Source organism: Eurosta solidaginis, unplaced genomic scaffold, assembly GCF_040869045.1.
Source record: "Eurosta solidaginis isolate ZX-2024a unplaced genomic scaffold, ASM4086904v1 ctg00001123.1, whole genome shotgun sequence".
Lineage (NCBI taxonomy): Eukaryota > Metazoa > Arthropoda > Insecta > Diptera > Tephritidae > Eurosta > Eurosta solidaginis.
In genome coordinates this window covers 7,624-31,550 of record NW_027137062.1, presented here as the reverse complement: position 1 = coordinate 31,550, position 23,927 = coordinate 7,624, and the positions used below count along the sequence as shown (strand labels likewise).

Here is a 23,927-nt window from a genome sequence, read left to right as displayed (position 1 = left end):
TATTATAAATTTTGCATTTTTCTTTTCAGATTTTCCTGGAATGTGCTTTGCTTCAACGCGATGTGCAACGGTTGATGCTGGCAAGACATGGGAGCTGACACCCTTCTGCGGACGTTCTACTTGTGTACAAAATAATGAAGCCCCAAAGAAGTACATAGGATAAATACTTGTAATGAAAACTCATTTAAAATGTAATTATTTTACTCTCTAAATTCAGATTATTGGAACTAGTGGAAGATTGCGGCCCCCTACCATTGGCTAACGATAAATGCAAATTGGACACCACAAAAACAAACAAAACAGCCCCTTTTCCGTACTGTTGTCCCATTTTTACCTGTGAGCCCGGTGTAGAACTGGAATATCCCGAACCCCCCAATGAAGGGCCAAAGAAGGAATAAGTGCGCCGCGATAAAAAATGGGTAGGCTCAAACTCGTTGCCGTAAAAATTTGAAGTTAAATATTTAGCGCTAAAGTTTTCTTAATTTGGAAGGATATATACTTAGATAGATACAAATACAAATGCACATCCTTAGCAACTTTAACTGAATAAAGTTTCTGAATATGCAATATTTTATACTAGCATTATTATTTGAAGTGAAAAATACAAAAATTAGCAATTTGGAATGAAAATAAAAAGTGATAACCGTATTTTTGTTACATGTATGTACATCCACATTTTCGACTAAACAAAAACGCTCATTGACAATTGTGCATAGCCCAATAGCAGCACTGCCCCGCAAATGTCAAAACAATAGAAAAACATGGGAGAACTGCTTAAGCATACATATTTTTGGAGTTTATTTTTGATTATTAATTTAGAATTGTGAATATGGACATCGACTCGCAAAGCCTAATGAATGTCTTAAATTACAGAACGATACCCTCAGATAACATCAGGTTTAAGTTGCACATACGTTGGAACGTCAAAAATAAGTCCCAAATGTTGTGTATATATTGTAGCGAATTTTAGGAACTCTTGATTCTTCTGTTATTGTTTGAACCTCTAAACTGTCGAATAAATAAATCAAATATTCAGTACAGCAAAATGTTCTTAATTGTTCTCGTCCGCATATTTCTGCTAAGGTCTAAACTTTTTGCGAACAGCTGCTTATTATTTTTATTATCTATAAATTAATATTGTCTAAAATTTGTTATTAATATTATCTAAAATTAATATAATTAATCTATATATATAAAAAGAAGTGTACATTTTGATTGTCACCCCATAACTCGAGAACGGATAGAAAGATTGCTATGAAATTTTTAGGAAAGATACAGGAAGGAAAGATGATGGTTAGTTGTTTTTGAAATCCCAAATCGGTTTAGCCATTCTTGAGTTATGATTTTTTTTTAGAAAAAATTCAAATATGTATATAAAAGAAAGTGGTGTTAGTTACACTACGCATAACTCAAGAACGGATAAACCGATTTGGCTGAAAATTGGTGGAGAGGTAGCTCAGAACCAGGGAACGGACATGGGATACTTTTTATCCCGCTCTGGCTAGGGTCTTGAGATCAAAACGTGGACCTGGGTAATCCTGGGATATGTTTGTAGAGTATGGGTGTCAAATGGAAACTGTTTATGAGTACTTTGATACTGGGTGACTAGGGTCTCGAGATATAGGCCAAAACGTGAACCGGGCACCCCTAGGATGTGTTTATACAATATGGATATCAAATGAAATCTGTTGATGGGTTCTTTAGTACAGGGTAGTTTTCATACCTCTTGGTGACTAGGGTCTCGAGATATAGGCCAAAACGTGGACCCGGGCACCCCTAGAATGTGTTTATACAATATGGATATCAAAAGAAAGCTGTAAATGAGTACTTTAGTACAGGGTAGTTTTCATACCTATTGGTGACTAGGGTCTCGAGCAGGGATGACCCCGAAATGACCCCGAGGGAGTCCCCAAAATCATCCCGGAATGACCCCGAGGGAGTCCCCAAAACCATCCCGGAATGACCCCGAAATGACCCCGAGGGAGTCACCAAAACCATCCCGAAATGACCCCGAGGGAGTCCCCAAAATCTTCCCGGAATGACCCCCAAATGACCCCGAGGGAGTCCCCAAAACCATCCCGGAATGACCCCGAAATGACCCCGAGGGAGTCACCAAAACCATCCCGGAATGACGCCGAAATGACCCCGAGGAAGTCCCCAAAATCATCCCGGAATGACCTCCAAAATACCCCGAGGAAGTCCCAAAAAGATCACGGAATGGCCCCGGGAGGACCCCATGGTACTCCCCTAAACCATGCCAAAATGACCTCCAAAACACCTCGAGGGAGTCGCAAAAGTCATCCCGAAATGACCCCAAAACCCTAGAAGGATCGCGAGGGAGCCCCTGGAATGGACCCCAATAGGCCCCGGGAGGATCCGCAGGGTGTCCCAGAAATTACCCCCCAAACCGCCCCCAAAAAACCCCCGAAAACTCTCCAAAATCATCTCAATATTACCCTAAGAAGCTTCAGAACTACACACGAACTGGTTACGCATATGGGTATATTTTCAGAGCATCTCGATGGTTTATTTTTTTATTTTTGGATAACTGAATAAAAACTAAAATTTTATTGTTATTCCATATTTTGTAAATAAGGAATAATAACTCAACTCTTTATTCAAATTTTGCAAAAATAAGAATGAGCGGTTATCATCAATCAGAATATTTTAAATAACGAGAAAATGTTATTCATTATTCAAGAAATGCTTGAATAAAAAATAACTTTTTATTCATCAATTAGAAAATTTAAAATGATGAATAATTTTTTATTTTGATTTGTTTCATTTCAAAATGACTCAACCCTGGTCTCGAGATATAGGCAGAAACATGGATAAGGGTAACAATAGGGTGTGTTTTTACATTATGGGCATCAAATTGAAGCTGTTAATGTGTGCTTTAGTACAGAGTAAGTTTTATGCCGCTAGATATAGGCCAAAACGTGGACCCGGATACACCTAGAATGTGTTTTTACATTATGGGTATCAAATTGAAGCTGTTGATGTGTGCTTTAGTATAGAGTAAGTTTTACGCCGCTGGGTGACTAGGGTCTCGAGATATAGGCCAAAACATGGACCCGGATACCCCTAGAATGTGTGTGTATTATGGATATCAAATGAAAGCTGTTGCTGAGAGCTTTAAAGTAATTTTCATTGTGCTATTCGATTTAGTCGCATCAACCTGGCAAAACTGATAAATACGCATGCGAAGCCGAAATAAAGACATGAATTAATAATACCCACATACCTATTTACATACTTCCTATTTGATTTGCCTGAAATTTGGTATATAAATTTGCTTATATTAGTATTTACGATGTTTTTTTCCGGGAAGTAGACCAGAGACGGACTGGGACTGTGATTAGGACTAGGACTGAGGCTGAGGCTGAGACTCGGAGTGGGACTGGAACGAAATACATACCACCAAGAATGAGAAAAACTTGGGAGAAGAGAAAAGAGAGAAGGAAAAGGCTGAGAAAGAAATAGAATGAGACGAAGATGGTTATAGATGAAGCGAAAAATACGGAGGGAGGAGTGAATACAAAGATTAGGAAAAAGTGTAGAGGGGCGAGGGCAGAGTTAGACGGAAAAAGCTTATTAAAATGTATGCAGATGGACCAAAAATTTAGGGCAGAACAACGTCTGCCGGTTCTGCTAGTTATCTATAAATTAAAACGCTAACAAATTTTCCATAAAATCGATTGCCAGGCTGTTTCGCATACTTAGCATACGTAAAATCATATACAAGTTATATTTATTTATTTATTTATTTCAAAGTAAATCTAAGACAAATTAAAATATCCTTACAGACCATTTACAAATTATTAGCTTAAGTATTATCTACCATATCAAGTCATTTAGTATAAGTTTAAACTTTGCTTTATTTACTGAAAAATCAATTTCCCTGACATTAGTAAGAAGATTGAATTCCTTCAATGCCCTAGCAATAGGCGAATTACCGACATATGTCGTTCTGGCTCTATCCAATAAAAAATATCATGATTTTGAAGTGTTCTAGATGGTATATTGAAGCGAAAACGCTCCAAAAGAAACATCAGCGCTAGAATAGATCTTCTACTATCCAAGGGCTTCAGTCTTATAAGTAGACATCTAGAGTAGTAAGATGGTAAAGGATCCTGAAAACGTAATTACCGGAGCACAAAACGCAAACATTTTTTCTGGATCATTTCAAGTCGAAGGAAGCATATTCCAGTTTAGACCGTACAAGCGATGTATATAGTAGCTTTAACGTATATGGATAATGGAAGTCCGAGCTAAAGCGGCAAATGAACGCAAGAATTGAATATGACTTAGAAATAGCACAGTTAAGTTGACTCTGAAAGAGAAATTTAGCATCGAAGACAACTCCAAGATCTGATATTTCATCAACAGTTTTCAAAACAGAAAGACCGATGTGATACGCGGTGTTAATACCATTACGGGATTTGGAAAATGAGATGTGAAAGCACTTATTAATATTTAAATGTAAGCAATTCCTACTATACCAATCTATTATTCTGTCAAAATCTGACTTCAGCCGTAGGGAATCTGCCTGATTTGTGACTGATGTAAAAATTTTCAAATCATCTGCGTACAAAAAAAAATTCGAGTAAATGAAGCAATGACGTATGTCATTAATAAAAATTACGAATAGGAGAGGTCCTAGGACACTTCCTTGAGGAACACCAGAGGTCGCAGTAAAATAACGAGAACTGACACCATCGACCACAACAGTACAACTCCGATCCGCCAGGTAAGACTTCACCCATGATAGAATATTGGAGTGAAATCCCAGATCAGCAAGTTTTAAAAGTAGTAATTTATGGCTAACTTTATCGAAAGCCTTAGAAAAATCAATGTAGATGGTATCTACTTGTGCTCTATTATTAAAGACAGAGAGACAATATTCAGTAAAAACAGCAAGATTAGTCACAGTCGACCTACCGGACATAAAACCATGCTGGTTGGGTGAAATAATACCTTTTACCACAAACGATATCTTTTCCTTAATTATAATATCGAAAAGTTTCGATATTGTTCAAAGTTTTGATATTTGGCGGTAGTTGGCAATATTGCTCTTATTGCCACTCTTGAAAATATGAGTAATGGGAGTTACCTTCCAGGCATTAATAAAATCTCCCCGCTTTAGAGATTTATTGAAAATTAATAAAATCTGTTAAGCAATTGCAACAGTATTTTTTAGCAAAAATGAACACAGTCCATCCACATCAGGTTGTTTTGAGGACTTTAACACCGAAATTCCCCGAATAACATCATCAAGTGATATGGAAAGTTCACCAAAATTTATTTGAGTATTAACATCAGTATGCTCAACCACATCAGGCAAAACAACAAAGTTAGAGCTGCAGAAATCTGCAAAAAGATTGACGGCATCAGTAAGAGAGTATGCAGAGGTTTCATTTTAAAAAACATGAGATGGGATGCTAGAGCATGACTTTTTAGCTCTAACGTAGTGCCAGAAAGATTTCGGATTCGACTCAATGTCGCATTCAAATTTCTCAACATATTTTTTATGAAGCCGATTTCTTAGGGATTTAAATTGCTTTCAATAACATATTCATATTCTATTACATATTCTTCCTTAAAAGCAGGCGAGTTAGACAATTTGTATTTTTTAAAGAATTTGTTTCGTAAATTCTTAAGTTTTTTTAACTCCTTCGTATACCAAGGAATTTTACGGCAATTTTTCCGCATTCGAGGCATCAAACTACTATAAATTTGGTTGACTTTAACTTTGAAAATATCAAAGCACTCACTGACACCAACGCCTGAGAATATACTATCCCAATCAATTATGCTTATTTTGGCGTTGATAGAATCAAAATCACAGTTTCTAAAATTATAGTTTCCTGAGTTCATATCTAATCGAATTTTTTTAAACTCATAAAATTCTAATTCCAAAACTAGTGGAACATGATGTAAGCCAGGGCAAGAGAGAGGATCAAGACATTCGGAGAGTGAAAAAGTCATGTTATCACTAATAAATATTAGATCCAACGTCCTAGACAAGTTATTAATAAAGGTGTTTACATGGGCAAGATTCGCGTTCAATAAGTTATCAACAACATATATTTCAGAAAAACTATTAACGCTATTCGTATACAAGACTAAACTATCATCCGCGGCTGCTCAGCCTACATTCCCTAAGTTGAAATCCCTAAAATACAAACATTATTCTCATGTCTCTTAGATACTAAATCTACAATATTATCTACATGCGCCATGTACACATGATCTTCACTTCCTGGCGGAATGTATGAGGCACATACAAAGAGAGGCAAACACATAGTTGATCCAACAGTGAGTCTCCATTCTGCAGCGATATAAATGACCAACCATATTTCCTTTGAACGGCGATTACAATACCACCACCCCGAGTAGCGCCAGTTTTTATCGAGTCGGGGTCTTTGCGATAGACATTGTAGAGGTTAGGATCAAAAAATTCGGAGTCATAAAATGCACTATTCAGCCAGGTTTCCACAAAAACTAGAGCATCATTGTTCAAATCTGAAGTGAATTCATAAAGCTTCTTAGATTTAGTTCTAAGCCCCAATGAATTTTCATAATAAATACTAAGAGGCCTGTCATAGGCTTGTGGTGTTACGGAACCTGTTGCGCTGAACCACTCCTTTGAAAAAACTGGAATGGTCGTATAATTACATTGATAGGCCAGATACTCGCATCAACTATTTTACCATAAAATGATTCAGTTAAGCCCAGTTTGAAAGTAGTTTTCCTAAGGTCAGGCAACTCAGTAGTTTTTCTTACAAGTTTATCGCATTTCAAATAAATCTTTTTTATGCCAGCATACTTCGAGACTTAGTTCACAATATCTTCTTCAGTTAGACTCGGCTGTAAAAATGAGACCATTTAAGCTTAGCGGCAACACCTAGTTCTACATTATTGCTCACACCAAAAGCGAATGGCTTATGTAGATTTATCCGAGAACTCTTTACTTTCGGTTTAGACCAGGGGACTCTGCTTAGGTTAGCGCCATTCCCATCATTACAATCAATCTGCACACTATTTGATTTTGTCTTGGCAGAATCAGCATAACTAGGTGGTAACGCTTGTTTAGTACTAGTACCAGAGCTAGCAGACGGAGTAGCAGGTTGAGTTTGAACAGAAATTATAGATGGAGCCTTTGGAGAAGCAGGAGGATTCACTGGCTTATTCGCTTGGTTAGCATCTTTAATTTTAAATTTCTTTGCACGCTTGGTCTTTTGTAGAATCATCAATGGACCCTCATTATTAGCATCATTAGAGATTAGAGACAAGGTACCATTAGAAGTAAGCAAACCTTTAGTGTATTATTATTATTAGCATTCACATTATCATGCGGACACAGCGCGGTAGGAGAAACAATTGTTGTCTCAGCACTTGAAGCAATATCTACAAAAGAAGCAGTTGACCGTTAATCTACTGTGTTAATGACAGCGGCAGTAGCAGCAACAGTAACACCTTCAGTACTTAGAACATCATTCGTATCTAGATTTGTAGGATATCCAAGAGACGAATTAGAATTTTCGGTGATCTCTTCACGTTTGTTTACACTAAGAGCATACTCAGTGAAGAGCTTATGCAAATCACCAACAACAGAATGCAGCCCATTTATTTAAGCAATTAATTATGTTATAGCGTCATCTTTAGCTTGCAGGCAGTTACGCAGAGAGTGAACTTCAGCATGTAGTGCATCACACTGGTTAGCTAACTCTTTGTTATCATTGCGAATAGCGGATAAAGCAGAAAGCACAGATCGCAAATCAACAGCATGATTATTGTATACCGCAGCACCTTTTTGCATACCTGCGTCTGAAATATCATTAGACAAAGTGTCCAGAAGAGAGTTAGCACTTGTACTCAAATTTTTTTATTATTTTCTGATTCTCAGTCAAAATTTGACGACTTTGATCACTTGTAGCGACAGGGGGTGTCGGCAAACAAAGAGATGAACGTCATTCCGCCATACACATATTGCAATAAAACGATTTATTCGCTGAATGCAAATAATAGACATCGGCTTGAACAAACCCAACACAGCTCAAATGAAAAATTTCTTTGCACTTTGCGCACTGAATCTTGGGGTCACTGCGGTCTACCTTTAGCTTAAAATAGCAAGGCATTAGAAAGTTTATATTACAAAGTTTATAAGCAATCAAAACATATAAATTCATGACACAAGTTATTTGTGTCAGCAAAGTAATATATTTTCATATAACACAATCAAATAACTATGTAGGTACTTTATACACGAAAAGTTTAAAATAACACGGAGCTTGATAAAATACGTCCGCCCGCGATAACTGCCCAATCGACTATTCGTATGGATGAGGCGAAGTGCTTAGACAAATTTTTTTAACAATGAAACCAGGGCCCGTATTACGTGTTACGATAACTATGCAACTGTCAAACTATTTCTACAAATTATAATAAGTTATGGATCTAGCGAGTACTATTTGACGCTAGTTCGCATATGCCATTAATCCGATCTACCGTTTCAGAGCAATTGTAATTTAAAAATTAATTTCGATCACGGATGATAACACGTAATACGGGCCCAGACTAATCCTGTTCACGCGATCGATTTATATATCGTCGCCCGCTTGCCAGATGCATAAATGTGCAAAAATGTAAATGTTGGGAAATATAGTTTTAAAGTTTTTTTCTCCCTCAAAATAAGAAGAATTAGCCTTTTTATTTGTTGGCTCGAGTTCATATAAATAAAAACAAAGTGTTTATATTTTGTGTCAATATATTTCGATTACACATCGGTAATCGTCTTCAAGGGCGAACTAACAACAAACATAAAAACATATAATGTAACAAACAATAATTTTATAATTTAATCAAATCACTTGATACATACATTTATTTAACATCCGTTCTGTATAACGAGGAGTATTAAACTGTTTATTTTTTGTTAACAAGTGTCTGTATGCTCGCGCTTTATTATCAATATCTGTTTTGTAATTCATACGTATGTCCGTCGGTGTATTCACTATATGTAACATTTCCAATGTATATTTTCCATTGTTTCTCAGCAATCAGATTTTCTGGTCTAGTTTCCACATCTTCTGATAGAGCTCTTCTTATTAAAGCTTTAATAATGTTGTCCGGAAAATCATTATCTTTTAATATTACTGTTATTTCTTTCTTAATCTCATTGTGGTAAGTGTCGTCCGATATATTCAACATTCGTTTTATACAGCCCATTGCTGTATTAATTATCACTGTCTTAGGATGTTTCGAATGAAAATTAATGATGCGTCCTGATGATGTTGGTTTCTTATACCACACTAACTCTGTCTTATTATAATTGAGTCGAGATAGGGTAACTTTCCTTCGTCCTCGAGTTCCGTAGTGAACTTAATATGTCTATCAAAAAAATTTAATACGTCCAGTGTGTTTTGTTTGTCGGTTTCCTTGACTATTGCGAATATGTCGTCGACGTATTTTGTGAGTAATCTCGGTTTGATTGTTAATTTTTCAACGCTATTCTCCAGCAACTTTTCCATTAAAATGTCTGCAATAACTGGTGACGTTGGTGATCCCATTGGTAATCCTCTCAGTTGTGTATAACTAATGTCGTTGAACTTAACTCGAACTCGAAGACGACGGAAAGTTACCCTATCTCGACTCAATTATAATAAGACAAGGCAATCAAATCAAGTTAGTGTGGTATAAGAAACCAACATCATCAGGACGCATCATTAATTTTCATTCGAAACATCCTAAGACAATGATAATTAATAGAACAATGGGCTATATAAAACGAATGTTGAATATATCGGAAGACACTTACAACAATGAGATTAAGAAGGAAATAACAGTATTATTAAAAGATAATGATTTTCCGGATAACATTATTAAAACTTTAATAAGAAGAGCTCTATCAGAAAATGTGGAAACTAGACCAGAAAATGCGAGTATATGTAAATCTGTAGTTTATGTACCTAAACTATCAGAGCGCCTTGCAAAATCTGTTTGCTATAATAGTGAGGAAACAAAAATAGCCCACAAGCCAATCAATACTTTAAAATTTATTTTCAATCGTACGAAATCGCTAATACCAGAAACAGAAAAAAGTGACGTTATATACAAAATACCCCGCAGAGGTAATGACAAAGAATTATGTAACAAGATATATGTGGGCACTACGAAAACACGTCTTGTATGACACAAAACTTATTTTAAATATTGTAATCATACAAATAACCACAAAACAGCACTCATGTCCCACTGTGCAAGGGAGGCGAATACTACGAACTTCGACGACGCTTCAGTTATCCAAAAAGAGAAACAATGGAAAAAAGATATACATTGGAAATGTTACGTATAGTGAATACACCGACGGATATACGTATGAATTACAAAACAAATGTTGATAATACAGCGCAAGCATACAGACATTTGTTAACAAAAAATAAACAGTTTAATACTCCTCGTTATACAGTACGGATGTGAAATAAATGTATGTATCAAGTATTTTGATTAAATTATAGAATTATTGTTTGTTACATTATATGTTTTTATGTTTGTTGTTAGTTCGCCCTTGAAGACGATTACCGATGTGTAATCGAAATATATTGGCACAAAATATAAACACCTTGTTTATATTTATATGACCTCGAGCCAGCAAATAAAAAGGTTACATTTCATAGATCGCTAAACAATCATAATACAGAAACGGAAGGCGCGCCGTCAGCATAAAATCAGCAGCAAAATGGTATATGCGGAGATAAAGAATAACAACAACAACGTAAAAGCAACAATCAACAAGTTTCAATTTATATCTAAGAAATTGGTACAATTAAAATCGAGTTTAAAATTCTTATTAAAAAGTAGAAAATCTAGGTTAATCCCAAAGTTTATCAAAAATACAACACAATGTAAAAAATTATTTAGTTTCGACCTAGACATACACAAAAATACGAACAAAACTTTAGACAGACATACTTATAACTACCACACAAAAATACTTAATTTACTGGAGTGGGCCTAAGCCCTAGAGGTGGACGCCTTTTAGAGATATCGCCGTAAAGGTGGACCAGGGGTGACTCTAGAATGTCTTTGTACGATATTGGTATCAAATGAAAGTGTTAATAAGTATGTTAAAAGGAGTGGGTGGGCCTTAGTTCTATAGGTGGACGCCTTTTCGAGATATCGCAATAAAGGTGGCCCAGGGGTGACTCTATAATGTGTTTGTACGATATGGGTATCAAAGTAAAGGTATTAATGGCGGTTTTAAAAGGGAGTGGTGGTAGTTGTATACGTGAAGGCGTTTTCGAGATATCGACCAAAATGTGGATCAGGGTAACCCAGAACATCATTTGTCGGGTACCGCTAATTTATTTATATATATAATACCACGAACAATATTCCTGCGGTGATTCCAAGGGTTTTTAATTTCGCCCTGCAGAACTTTTTCATTTTATTCTACTTAATATGGTAAGTGTCACACCCATTTTACAAAGTTTTTTCTAAGGTTATATTTTGAATAAAAAAACCAATCCAATCACCATGTTTCATCCCTTTTTTCGTATTTGGTATAGAGTTATGGCATTTTTTAAATTTTTCCAAAACTCCGGTATCGAAAAAGTGAGCATGGTCATAGTCGGATTTCGCCCATTTTCAATACCAAGATAAATTGAGTTCATTTGAGTACGTGAACTAAGTTTAGTAAAGATATATCGATTTTTGCTCAAGTTATCGTGTTAACGGCCGAGCGCAAGGACCGACGATCGACTGTGTATAAAAACTGGGCGTGTCTTCAAACCGATTTCGCCCATTTTCACAGAAAACTGTTATCGTCAGAGAGGCTATTCCCTTACCAAATTTCACAAGGATTGGTAAATTTTTGTTCGGCTTATGGCATTAAATGTATTCTAGAAAAATTAAATGAAAAAGGGCGAAGCCACTCCCATTTTGGAATCTTCTTTTATATTTGTATTTTGTTGCACCATATCATTACTGGGGTTGAATGTTGACATAATTTACTTATATACTGTAAAGATATTAAATCTTTTGTTAAAATTTGACTTAAAATTTTGTTTTTAAAGGTGGGCGTGTTTGTCATCCGATTTTGCTAACTTTTATTTAGGACACATATAGTAATAGGAGTAAAGTTCCTGTCGAATTTCATCATGATATCTTTAACGACTGCCAAATTACAGCTTGCAAAACTTTTAAATTACCTTCTTTTAAAAGTGGGCAGTGCCACGCCCATTGTCCAAGTTATACTAATTTTCTATTCTGCGTCATAAGGTCAACCCACCAAGATTCATCGCTTTATCCGTCCTTGGTAATGAATTATCGCAGTTTTTCGGTTTTTCGAAATTTTCGATATCGAAAAAGTGGGCGTGGTTATGATCCGATTTCGTTCATTTAAAATAGCAATCTCAGATGTGTGCCCAGGAACGTAGTTGTAAAATTTCATCAAGATACCTCAAAATTTACTCAAGTTATCGTGTTTGTGGACGGACGGACATGGCTAAATGAATTTCTTTTTTCGCCCAGATCATTTTGATATATAGAAGTCTATATCTATCTCGATTAGTTTATACCTTTACAGGGTACCGTTATGCGAACAAAATTAATATACTCTGAGCTCAGCTCAGCTGAGTATAAAAATTAATGGAGGGGGATCAGGTAAATTGGCTCATGCTTTCTATGCATTTTGATGCGGTGAATCCGAATACGCTATAAGAATAGGCCCAAGTGATCATGGTAAGATCTTAACCTCAAAACACTTAAAAAAATCACTGCAGATTGATTTTTAAATAATGTTAAGGCCAAGCCAAGACCTGTTAGGCCAATTTTGTTGGCGGATTGGGATTCGGAGCATCACAGTACTTGGGAAAACATTCGCGGCTGTGACTTATCGAAAGTATTTATTTATTTATTTTTATTTTTTATTTTATAAATTCCAAACACAACAACCATAAGTTTTATTTACAGTGTTTGGTGTTAAAGTAACATAATATTAAATGTGTTTATGTAAAAATTGTAGAGAGAAAAATATAAGATTTAAGATTTGAAAGGAGAGTAAAGTATTTCAACATGCTAAGCAAGATGACTCAATAGTTTCCTTTTGAAGTGCATTATGTTAGAAATGCTTCGGATCTCCAAAGGCAAAACATTCCAGAGACGTATTGTTATAACAAAAAATTGACGCTCAGAAATTCGTGAGCCAAATCTTGTGTGCAGTAGTTGAGATGATCGCACGGACCATGCTAGCTTTCGTATAGATAGGCAGGCTCCTTAAACAACACTATTCTATGAAGGAGTGAAATGCATCTAAATTTAAGCAGATTGTCTAATGTTATATTGTATATCTTATGAGCATATTCGGAGATATGTTCATAAGGACGTATACCATAAATATAGCGGGCTATGTTATTGTAAATTACATTAAGTTTTTTAATACACTCACTGTCACAATAGGCAAAAAATACGCAGCCATACAGCAATGATGGTATCAAGTAAGACTTTGCCAGAAGCAATCTGATTTTAATTGGTGTGAAGTGCTGTGTGGTCCATAGTGTTCGTAACCTGCCATATACTTTGCCTATTGTAGGAAGGATATGATTATTCCAAGTTAATGTTCTGTTAAAAATGACACCAAGATTTTTTGCCGTGTCGACAAAGTTTATCGGAGCATTGTTAAGTGTTATTTTGGGGCACTGATCTATGTTAATAGTTTTTTTAATAATAGCGATGCATTTAGACTTACTTGGGTTTAAGACTAGCCCGTTATCACTAGCCCATTTATTTATGAGACATAGATCGGAATTTAAATTTCGTACGCAGTTATTAATGGAGGCTGAGGGCCCGCCTAAATATACTTGAACGTCATCTGCATAAACGTGCACTTTACTATATTTAAGAATTTCTGGCAGGTCATTTATATATAGAACGAATAACAAGGGTCCAAGTATAGATCCTTGGGGGACTCCCTTGGCTACACTTAGAAAGTTTGACATGGAGCTACCGACGCTTACTGCTTGATATCTCTCAAGAAGATACGTATTTACTAGCTCCAAGGCTGGAGCTGAGAAGTTGAAAAGCGTTTTAAGTTTTAAGCATAGTAAAGTATGGTCAACTGAGTCAAATGCCTTCGAGTGGTCCAAAAGTGTGAGAAACGTTACTTGGTCCATATCCATATTTCTTCTAATGTCATCTGAAACGCTTAATAGCGTTGTGATACAGCTCCTGCTTGTTCTGAATCCCGACTGATGTGGGCTTATCAGGGAGTTGTTATGGACAAAAATATTTATCTGTCGATGCATCACGCGTTCGAAAACCTTAGAAAGAAAAGGCAGAATAGCAATAGCTCGAAAGTCACCATTTGGTTTCTGGACAGGAATAATTTTAGCTTTTTTCCAGCATTTAGGATAAACTGATGTAGTAAAAATGGAGTTGAAAGCGTAAACGATATATGAAAGAATTTTTGGCAGGATGCATTTTACGAGCTTAGGATGGACACCATCAAGGCCAACGGCGCTTGACTTGATTGAGAGAATGGACTCGACTACATCGCATTCATCGACGCATTTAAAGGCAAAACCGGGTAAGGTAACACTTGGACCAGAACTATAACGATTATAGTTGATATTATGCAGAGAAGGTGGGGAATTTGCAAAGGTTGCGTTTAACTCATCTACATTAACCGATTCGGAAATATATGTAGTTTTTTTCCCAATGCCAATGCCAATTTCGCGGATCTGCTTCCACGTCTTCTGTGAGCCAATGGCTGTACTGAACTGATATTCATAATATTTTCTTTTTTGCCTCTTGATTGTTTTAGTCACGTCTCTTCTCAGTTTCTTGTAACCATTATAAGCTCTATCTGATCGATTTTGTTTCCAACTCAGATAAGCTTTGTTGCGTTTTCCTATTAGCTGCTTTATAAAATTGTTAAACCATGGATGCCTCTTGGTCTCAGCTGACCTTGTTACAAGCGGAACAAATTGGTCAAAGAGGGTACTTATGTTCTTTTGAATAAAACTTATCTGATCATCGGCAGAAGTCATACTATGTATTGAGCTCCAATTTACAGCATTAACACCTGCACAGGGTTTACCGTAGTCTATACGATTGAAATCGCGATATGAAAAACTTGAGGTATCAGAAACAAAATGAAAATCATACGCTATAAAAATTAAATCGTGTTTGGAGAAGTTGGGAGAAAGTAGTTGGTACTTTCGATTTATCGCTTACAAGAAAGATATCTAATAGTGTGCTCGAAGTACGTGTAAAGTGCGTTGGTGCGGTGTAATTGACAAGGGAAAGGCCTAGATTTCCCACAGTAGTGGAAATCTTACGTCATTAAGTATATTACAGTTGAAGTCCCCGGCTATAATTATATTGTTATAATCTATCATTAAATTTTCAAGGAAATCAACAAATTCCATGTATTCGATTTGTTTGTGCGGCCTGTAAACGCAGCCAATGAGTAGCCTGTCAAACCTGGTAAAGATCTCTAGAAAAATGTACTCAATCGAACTTGATGGCGATGACACACAGTTGAGCTTGCATGACAGCCCACTTCTAACATAAATTGCCACACCCCCACCATACCCCATTCTATCCAAACGAAAAAGTTTATACCCGCTTGCGTTGAATAATTAATCATTGCTTTCAGCATAGAACCAAGTCTCCGATACACATATTATGTCTACGTTAGAGTCTTCGAAAAGATATCTGAATTCGTCGATTTTATTACGGAGGCTTTGCGCATTAATATGGCAAACTTTAAGCCCTTGTCTTTGTTTGCTTAAAATACGAATCATGTTATATGAGTTATCTTTGGAACAAGAAGCATTCTTACGATTTAAACGATTTAAATGCATTATTAAAAAACTTCAAAAATATCAAAAAGACTCTTACAAAGCACTTCATGGAAACTAACTTGAGTTTGAAATATATATCCACCGAATATGGACATGCTAATAGTGTCGAATGTGTGATAGAATTTATAATGTAGAAAGGAAAATAAGAGGATGAGAGAAAAAGAAGCTTTACAGATTTGCTTAAAGTGTAAGTTTTCAAACATTATGAAATGAAGTTTAAATAAATATGATCAATTTAAATTTAAATGTGTAAATTTGTACGTAACAAAATTCATATGCTCAGACTAGTAAATGTATATGTGTAAATATGTATGTAACGAAAATTCATATGCTGAGGAAAGTCGCTACTTGTTCTACACCTGTTCACTGTTGTTAACTGCTGCTATTTTTTGGACATCACTTATACTGGATACCTTTATTGCTTTGCTATTGGGGTTTACCCGAACATATATCTGGCTTCGCATGGAGAAAACAGATGTTATTTGTTTATTCCTCTTAAGCTTTGATGCAAATTGAAAGACCTCACGGCTGTGCTTAGTGAGGCTCTCATAAATTCCCACTGTACCATCTACATTAATACCGATGTCTCTTAGAGATATTGCTCTTTTTCCTCTTTTGCAGAATCGCGCTATTGTTCTCATCACTAACGTGCGGTCGTTCGACGAGCACAGTTTGAAAACAATCAACAAGTATGTATGTAAATGAAAAAAAAAATAAATAAAATAAACACACTAAATTCAATTTCATATACACTAATGTGTTTTTATTTAAGATATTATTGCAAACTTAAAAATAGTTCTTATTTTTATCAGAATCAGAATCTTCTGAAATGTGGGGTTCGGGTAAAGCGTTGCCTTCTGGATTTTTATAATAAGAATGATATTCTTGGTATAACCAGTTTTCCACACATTTTGTATTAGTTTTGATTCTGCAAGAGGCAACGGATTCGAATAAACCGGTTTGCCTTCAATTAAACAACGGGCTTTTTTCAGATATTCAGCTATTAAAAATTCTTCATCGGTATACTTTTTTTGAAGAATACATTATACAGCTTATCTTTTGTGTATTTCAACCAGCATATAGATCGCATGGGTAGTTTTTTAGCTCCCTGGGTAAAATAGTTATAACTAAAAAAATCGTCATACAATTGTATGTGAACCTCGAAAAGTTTTGGTGAGTTACGAGCTCCTCAAATAAATTGTGCCTAACCTTCAAGCACGTAAACCGGAACATTCGAAAAAACGAATGTGTATTGTTCTTACTTTTTTCTAAAATTGTTGAGACATATCAACCAATGTGTCATACAAACATACCTTGTTGCCAGCCAGAAACATGAATGTGCTACATTCATTTTTATACTCAGCTGATCAGAGCTCACAGAGTATATTAGTTTTGTTCGGATAACGGCAATCCGTAACGGAATAAACTTGTAACGTAGCGTTACAATAGTACGACCCCCACTGTAACCCTTTTCCGCCTACTCCTGAGACCCCCAGTGTAATCCTTTTTCGCCTACGCCCGAGAGTATACATACATAGTACATAACAGGTAGCCAACAGCAGCAGTTACATACCCATGCATTCGAATGGCATTTGGTTGGCGACAACAATAATATATATACGCAATTCATTGAAGTGCCCAATCAGCGGGTTCGTTTCTCTCGCCGCCTTATGGCTACCTCACCCTTCCCCTTAGCTAAGGCTCCAGCCGACCCGGTTCTACAGCTGCGTAGCGTGGTGAAGTTCGGGCCCAAGTTTCTCCAGCCTACGAACCGGCAAGGACAAAGCTGGTGCACTGCTCCCCGGCACCTTACTTTAGTGTGCGAACACGGGATGGGATATGTCCAGCAAACGAGCGAATCCCACTCCCAGAGGGAAAGGGGAGTGCCGCTAAGGCACTGGTCACCCTTTGTTTGCGGGAACAACGGGTCGCCGCCTTTATGGTTTTCTCGCCGTGTCCAAGCTAAGTAAGGGGGAGCTCGCCGCCGTTCGTCCAACAGGCCCCTTCCCCTCAGTCCTGGCTGCGGCAGTAGAGCGATTCGTCGGCTAAAGGGGCTACCGCTGTGCCGCTAAAGTACACTTCCCCTCAGCCCACGGATCGACCTACAAAGTTCCGGCTGGTACAACTCCCCGTCCAGCCCTGCCATCGTGCAGGCATGGAAGCGGTGGTGTCCAGCTATCGTGTCAGCTCTAAACAGCGAGTGAGCCAACTACACCACCGGAGTGGAAAGGGGCACCGTCAGGGGACGGGTCACCCTTGCTCGCGGGGACAACGCGTCGCCGCTTTTATGGTTTTCTCGCCCGTGTCGAGGTTAAGTAAGGGGGGATCGCCGCCTTATGACCATCCGGCCCTTTTCCCTCCGCCCAAGCTCCGGTGCAAGGTGAAATTCCCCTCAGCCCACGGATCGTCATATGGAGTTCCGGCTGGTACAACTCCGCGTCCAGCCCTGCCATCGTGCGGGCATGAAGGCGGTGGTGTTCGGCTAGCGGACCGGCACTAACCATAATTCTATTTATTCCTCGCAGGTCCCCCCGCCGCCACCACTGAGACAGCGTCATCACAGGAAGCCGCCACCCGCAACCGCGGCTACTGGAAAGCCCCCCCCCCCCTAAAATGTATCAGGTAGAATGTTTGTACGGACACCTCGCCTTGGCCACGCTACTGGTATGCGCTCCGTCGCCCTGTTGTTGCCGTCGCTATCCTACCGCCAATACGGCGCTGCTACGACGACCGTTGGCCGCCAGCGATCCTACCGCCGTTGCGCGCGCTACCACAACGAACGTTAGCTGCAGTTACCCTACCACCATCCAGCCATATCGCTGGTGCCGTCACTGCGTCCATACCGCTGCATCCATCCGTCCGTTAATACTATTCCGCCGTCCAGCTGCCGTGCAAATCCCTCCGCTGTGTCCATTCCGCTGCAACCATCCATCCGTTAATACTGTCCGCCATCCATCCGCCGTGCTAATCCGGCCGCTACGCCCACACAGCTGCACCAATACGTCCGCCAATACTGTCCGCCATCCAGCCGCCGTGCTAATCCCGCCGCTGCTCCCAGACCACCGTACTAATCCGTCCGCTGCTGCACCGCCGCTCAACCGCCGTACCGACCACACCTCTGCTACAAAGACCGTTAGTCGCCGCCCGCCTCCTTTCCTCGCCATCTGGGTACGGAAAGCTGCTACCCCCTCTACCCTTCATGCCGTGTATGTGTGTGTATTCGTCATTAACACATAAATACTGTGTTCTTATTAAGTGGGGATTTGTGGGACCTCTACTCGACCCTGGATTGACTGAGTGTTACCTCAGACTTCGACAAAATCCACCTCTTAAATGGCGCCCGGGCAGGGTCCTCTTCCGCAAATGACAGTGGAAAACCAAATACAAATCCACCAACTTTGCTGGGCGGGTTCGATGGACACGCCACAAGAAACAACAAACACACCGGCCCCCGAAGGTATGATGCTGAACATCGACTCACTCAATTGGGTCTACTTACCAAAAAGGGAGAGGCTGATAGAGGATTGCAAGAAGCATAGGATTCACGAGTAGGGCCAAACCGTAGCCGATTTGCGCCGCGCACTGAGCATGTACGTAAGTAGTAGAAGAGGACGAAGGGAAACCAGTTAAACCACCAACACCGACACTAAACATCACCCCTACATCACCGATCAAGTCAATCCCCACCATCCAGATTCATAGTCCCCAACCGCATGCGCATGAGAGAGAATGAGCGCCACCGAAATGAGCGACGGTGAGCTAATGAATACCGTTCGCCGCTGGGATTTGCATTTTTCGGGAGAAGAGTCGCTGCACGAATTTCTGGAGAGGATAGAGGAGCTTACCGAATGTTACCGCATCTCCGTCGACCGGCTCCTCCTAACCCTGGCGGAACTTCTTCGTGGCAAAGCACTCCAATGGTACCGCATCCGTAAACAACAAATAAGCAAATGGAGCGATTTTCGGACGGAAGTGTAAAATTTTTTTCTACCTAAGCGGCATCTACGACATTTGGAAAAGGCCATCCGACAACGGAAACAGCAAGGCCGTCAAAAGGCCAAGGACTACATCCTCGCGATGGAAACACTGATCCGCCAGCACCTCACACCGCCTCTTCGTTAAGCGCAGCGAGTTTGGGACGATCGAAGAGCTCCTGGAGCTAACGGAGGAGTATGAGCTGCTAAAAGGCGAGGAAGCGAAACAGGGAAAAGTGGTGATCCACAGCCTATACCACCTGAATATGGAGTACGACAGAAAGGAGTGCTGTTGGCACTTCAAGGAACGCGGGCACCGCCGCTTCCAATGCAGGGGCCGCTGGAGAATGTTCTGCTCTAAGTGTGGACAAGACAACATCCTCTCCAGGGACTGCCTATGCCCTCCGTCCAACTAATCCACCGACAACAACAAAAATGATTAGCTGACGAATGCTGAAGAGTAATACTAGGTTCAAACACACACCAAATTGGCAATTTATACTATTTGGGCAATTTATTACGCAATTTGTCATATAATAAATTGTAATAATAAATTGCCAAATAAATAATAAATTGTTTCAAACTGCAAATGCAACATTGTAAAGTGTGTTTATTGAGTATATTTAAACGTCAATTACGCATGGCTGAACTATATGGTTGGCTCATCTAATCAGCTGATTTTATGTCTTTCATTTAACTGGAGTACGGTTTGTCAAAAGAAGATGGCAAAATCAAAATGAAACCAAAACATTGAACACATTTTCTTACAACACACAAAAATTTCAAAGTTTTATGTTTTCATTCCATTTCATTCACCTAATAATGTGCGTCTTCATTTTGACAGTCTGAACAAAGGTATGTTCTAGCTATAGAGATGAGCCAACCAGCTATCAAATTACTATTGTGTAAGCTAAATGGAGTTGTATGAACAGCACTCAATTCAAATCGAAATTTCCTCAATTTATTTTTCTGTTTGAACATAGTATAACGTTGGATAGAAATTTTTTAATTCTTCTTTATTGACGAAATTCATTATTATTTATACAAAAATTCTTAACCTATACGTATATACATACTTACATTAATATTTACATACTAAAGGTGCCTGAGTCAATAGTGAGGAATGGTTTGTGAGCAAATTATTATATTGACCTACATATTGTCAATATGATTCCCGCTTGAGCCGTTTGGTACGACGTATCAATATATTGGGCGACTTGGCAAATGCGAATGAACTCATGGTAGTTATCTGGGTCAATGAACGTATATTTGTAATGTTAAGCGTGTTTAAAGTGAGGTGAATTCCACGCGATACTACACCATCGGCATTTTAAGTGATCGTATATAATTTTATGCTTAATTAAAGACGGTCACTTCAATGTCACCGTTATAAGTATGCCGTGTTGTTTCATTTTACGTTGAATGACCCAGTTGTTGTTGTAGCAATGTTTCGCCCCACCTAATAGCTGCGACCGATCACAAATTGTGATCAATATCCACTAACGGGAGTCCAAGAAAACTTGCTGTTTCTACAGGGGTGGACCATAATGAAAGGGGTGTTAGAGGCGTTGGTTCCACATTACAATTAAAGAGATGGTTGGTGTCATGTGGGGACACATTGCAAGCGGGGCATACATTTTGTATGTCGGGTTGATTCTGGATATGTAAGAGTTTAACCTGTTACAGTATCCAGAACGAAGTTGAGCCAGAGTGACTCGCATTTCCCTGGGGAGTATGCGTTCCTCTTCCGCAAGTTCCGGGTACTGTTCCCTGAGTACTGGATTCACCGGGCAATTACCGGCATAAAGGTCCGACGCCTGTTTGTGGAGTTCACCAAGTCCCTAGGTGGTGTTGGCTCATCAATCAGATGTCTGTTGGGATGCCCAGGTTTCTGGGTATTCAAGAGGAACTGTTTGGTTAGCATCTCATTTCTCTCCTGATGGGGAGTATTCTCGCCTCATTATGTAGATTGTGTTCTGGGGACATAAGAAGAGAGCCCGTGGCGGTTCTGAGCGCAGTATTTTGGCAGGCCTGTAGCTTCTTCCAGCGGGCGGTTTTTAGGCTTGTCGACCATATAGGGGACACGCAAACGGCTGGCCAATTGCTTTGTAGGTGGTATTGGGCGTTTCTTTGTATCCCCCAAGTACTGCCAGCAAGGGATTTGAAGATTTTATTACGGCTCTGGATTTTTGGAACAATTGCGCCTGCGTGCACACCAAAATGTAGATTCTGATCGAAGGTCACACCCAAGATTTTGGGGTAGTCGGTAGCGTAGCAAAATGGTCGACATTTGGGACTTCCAAGTTGTAAATAAGGTCGCGGATGATTTAGTCGGTGATAATGCCAGGTTTCGCGAGGCGAAAAAACTGGAGAGATCAGGGAGGTAGCCATTTATTCTGTTGCAATGCTGATCGATCTGTGGGCCCGGGCCTGTGGCCATTATTGTGCAGTCATAGGTGTAAGAAATGATAGTAACTCCTTCCGGTGGCGAAGGTAGTTTTGATATGTAAAAATTAAAAAAAAGTGGGTATAGGAAACCACCCTGCGGCACCCCTTGTTTAATTCTTCTTGGCTTTGCTGTTTCGTTTCTGAATTGCACCGATGCCTGCCGACCACCCAGATAATTTTCGGTCCACCATTTAAGATATGGAGGAAGTGTATACCCTTCCAAGTCTTGCAGTAACGTGCCATGGTTGACCGTATCAAAAGCTTTTGATAAGTCTAGCGCTACGAGTGCTGTTCTATAGTGGGGCTTTTGATTTAAACCACAATTTATCTGGGTGATAATGGCATTTAGCGCGGTGGTGGTGCTATGGAGTTTTCTAAAGCCATGCTGATGACAGGATAGCTGCAAATTTGCTTTGAAGTAGGGGAGAAAAATGGCTTCAAGCTTCTTGGCTACTGGGGATAGGAGAGATATTGGGCGATATGACTCTCCTATGTTAGCTGGTTTTCCAGGCTTTAGTAGCGGGACCACCTTGGCCATTTTCCATTTTTCGGGTATGAAAAAGGTGGAAAGAGACAGGTTGAAGACATGTGCTAAATATTTGAAACCCTCTTTCCCTAGGCTTTTAAGCATCGGCATGGCATGACCGATGACATCCTCAACCTCTCTGGCGGTGATGGTAATTGGTGACGCGCTGAACTCATGTTTACGTGCGCGTCTGTTGGCTCTCCGTCTGTTTTTGTCGACCGTAGAATGCATTATGTATTGTCGGCAGAAAGCTCTCCCACATTTTTTCGCACCCGACAGCACCTTGTCGCCAAAGGCGATGGAAACTTTGTCATTGTGCCTAGACGGATTCGATAGGGACTTTACAGTGGACCAAAGTTTACCTACACCGGCAGAGAGGTTACAACCGCTTAGGTGCTCCTCCCATTTCGCCCGTTTGTCTCCATCCACAAGAAATCTGATGCGTTGGTTTATATCCCTTATTTGGGGGTAGCCGGGATCTAGCTGTCTTATAAGCTCACGTTATCTCGCTAAACTTGCGGCCTCTGCCGGGAAGTGGGGCCGAATTTCGGGAATTCTACCGGCTGGAATGAAAGGAGCCGAGGCGGATTCAATGACCTTGCGGAAAGCACGCTCCCATTGGCGGGCATCAGTTGGGATAGGGAGGGCAGCAAAGCGGTTTTCTGTAAAGGATTTGTATTCGTCCTACTTTCCTTTATTAAAGTTAATGAAAGTGCGTTTTTCTGCGACGATGAAGTCGGCGGAACGCTTGAGCGAAATATGTATAGGCAGGTGGTCGCATGCCAATGTTACCATCGGCTGCCGGTTGAGGCAGTTTACGAGTTCTGCCCTCACGATTGAAATATCCTTCGAACTGTGACAGCTTCCTACTATACGTGTGGGGGCGTCTCCGTTTATTGTGCAGAACATCGTTTCTTCTATTTGATCCGCTAACATCTCACACCTACTGTCCACCCGTAAGGTTGAATGCGATAGATCGTGATGGGCATTGAAATCGCCTAAGATAATGCGATTGTTTCCAGTGAGTACGCCGGTGATATCAGGGCGGTATCCATTGGGGCAACAGGTGACAGGAGGGAATTTGAATGACCCAGTCAACTTGCTTGGTGT

The 23,927-nt window shown here is 39.4% G+C and overlaps 1 protein-coding gene across 1 annotated transcript; it reads left to right on the top strand.

The window, feature by feature from the left end:
- The first annotated feature begins 28 nt into the window (after window positions 1-28).
- Window positions 29-574, top strand: LOC137236066 (uncharacterized). The gene is made up of 2 exons (XM_067758762.1): window positions 29-150; window positions 218-574. Exons 1-2 carry the CDS (start codon window positions 41-43, stop codon window positions 396-398), a joined length of 291 nt encoding a protein of 96 aa, XP_067614863.1. The 5' UTR covers window positions 29-40; the 3' UTR covers window positions 399-574.
- The last annotated feature ends 23,353 nt before the right edge of the window (window positions 575-23,927 follow it).

Excerpts from the sequence above, each read along its gene's own strand:
- LOC137236066 (XM_067758762.1), top strand. The coding sequence starts at position 41 with ATGTGCTTTGCTTCAACGCGATGTGCAACGGTTGATGCTGGCAAGACA. Across the intron at positions 151-217 it reads AATAATGAAGCCCCAAAGAA|ATTATTGGAACTAGTGGAAG; the intron begins GTACATAGGATA and ends CTCTAAATTCAG.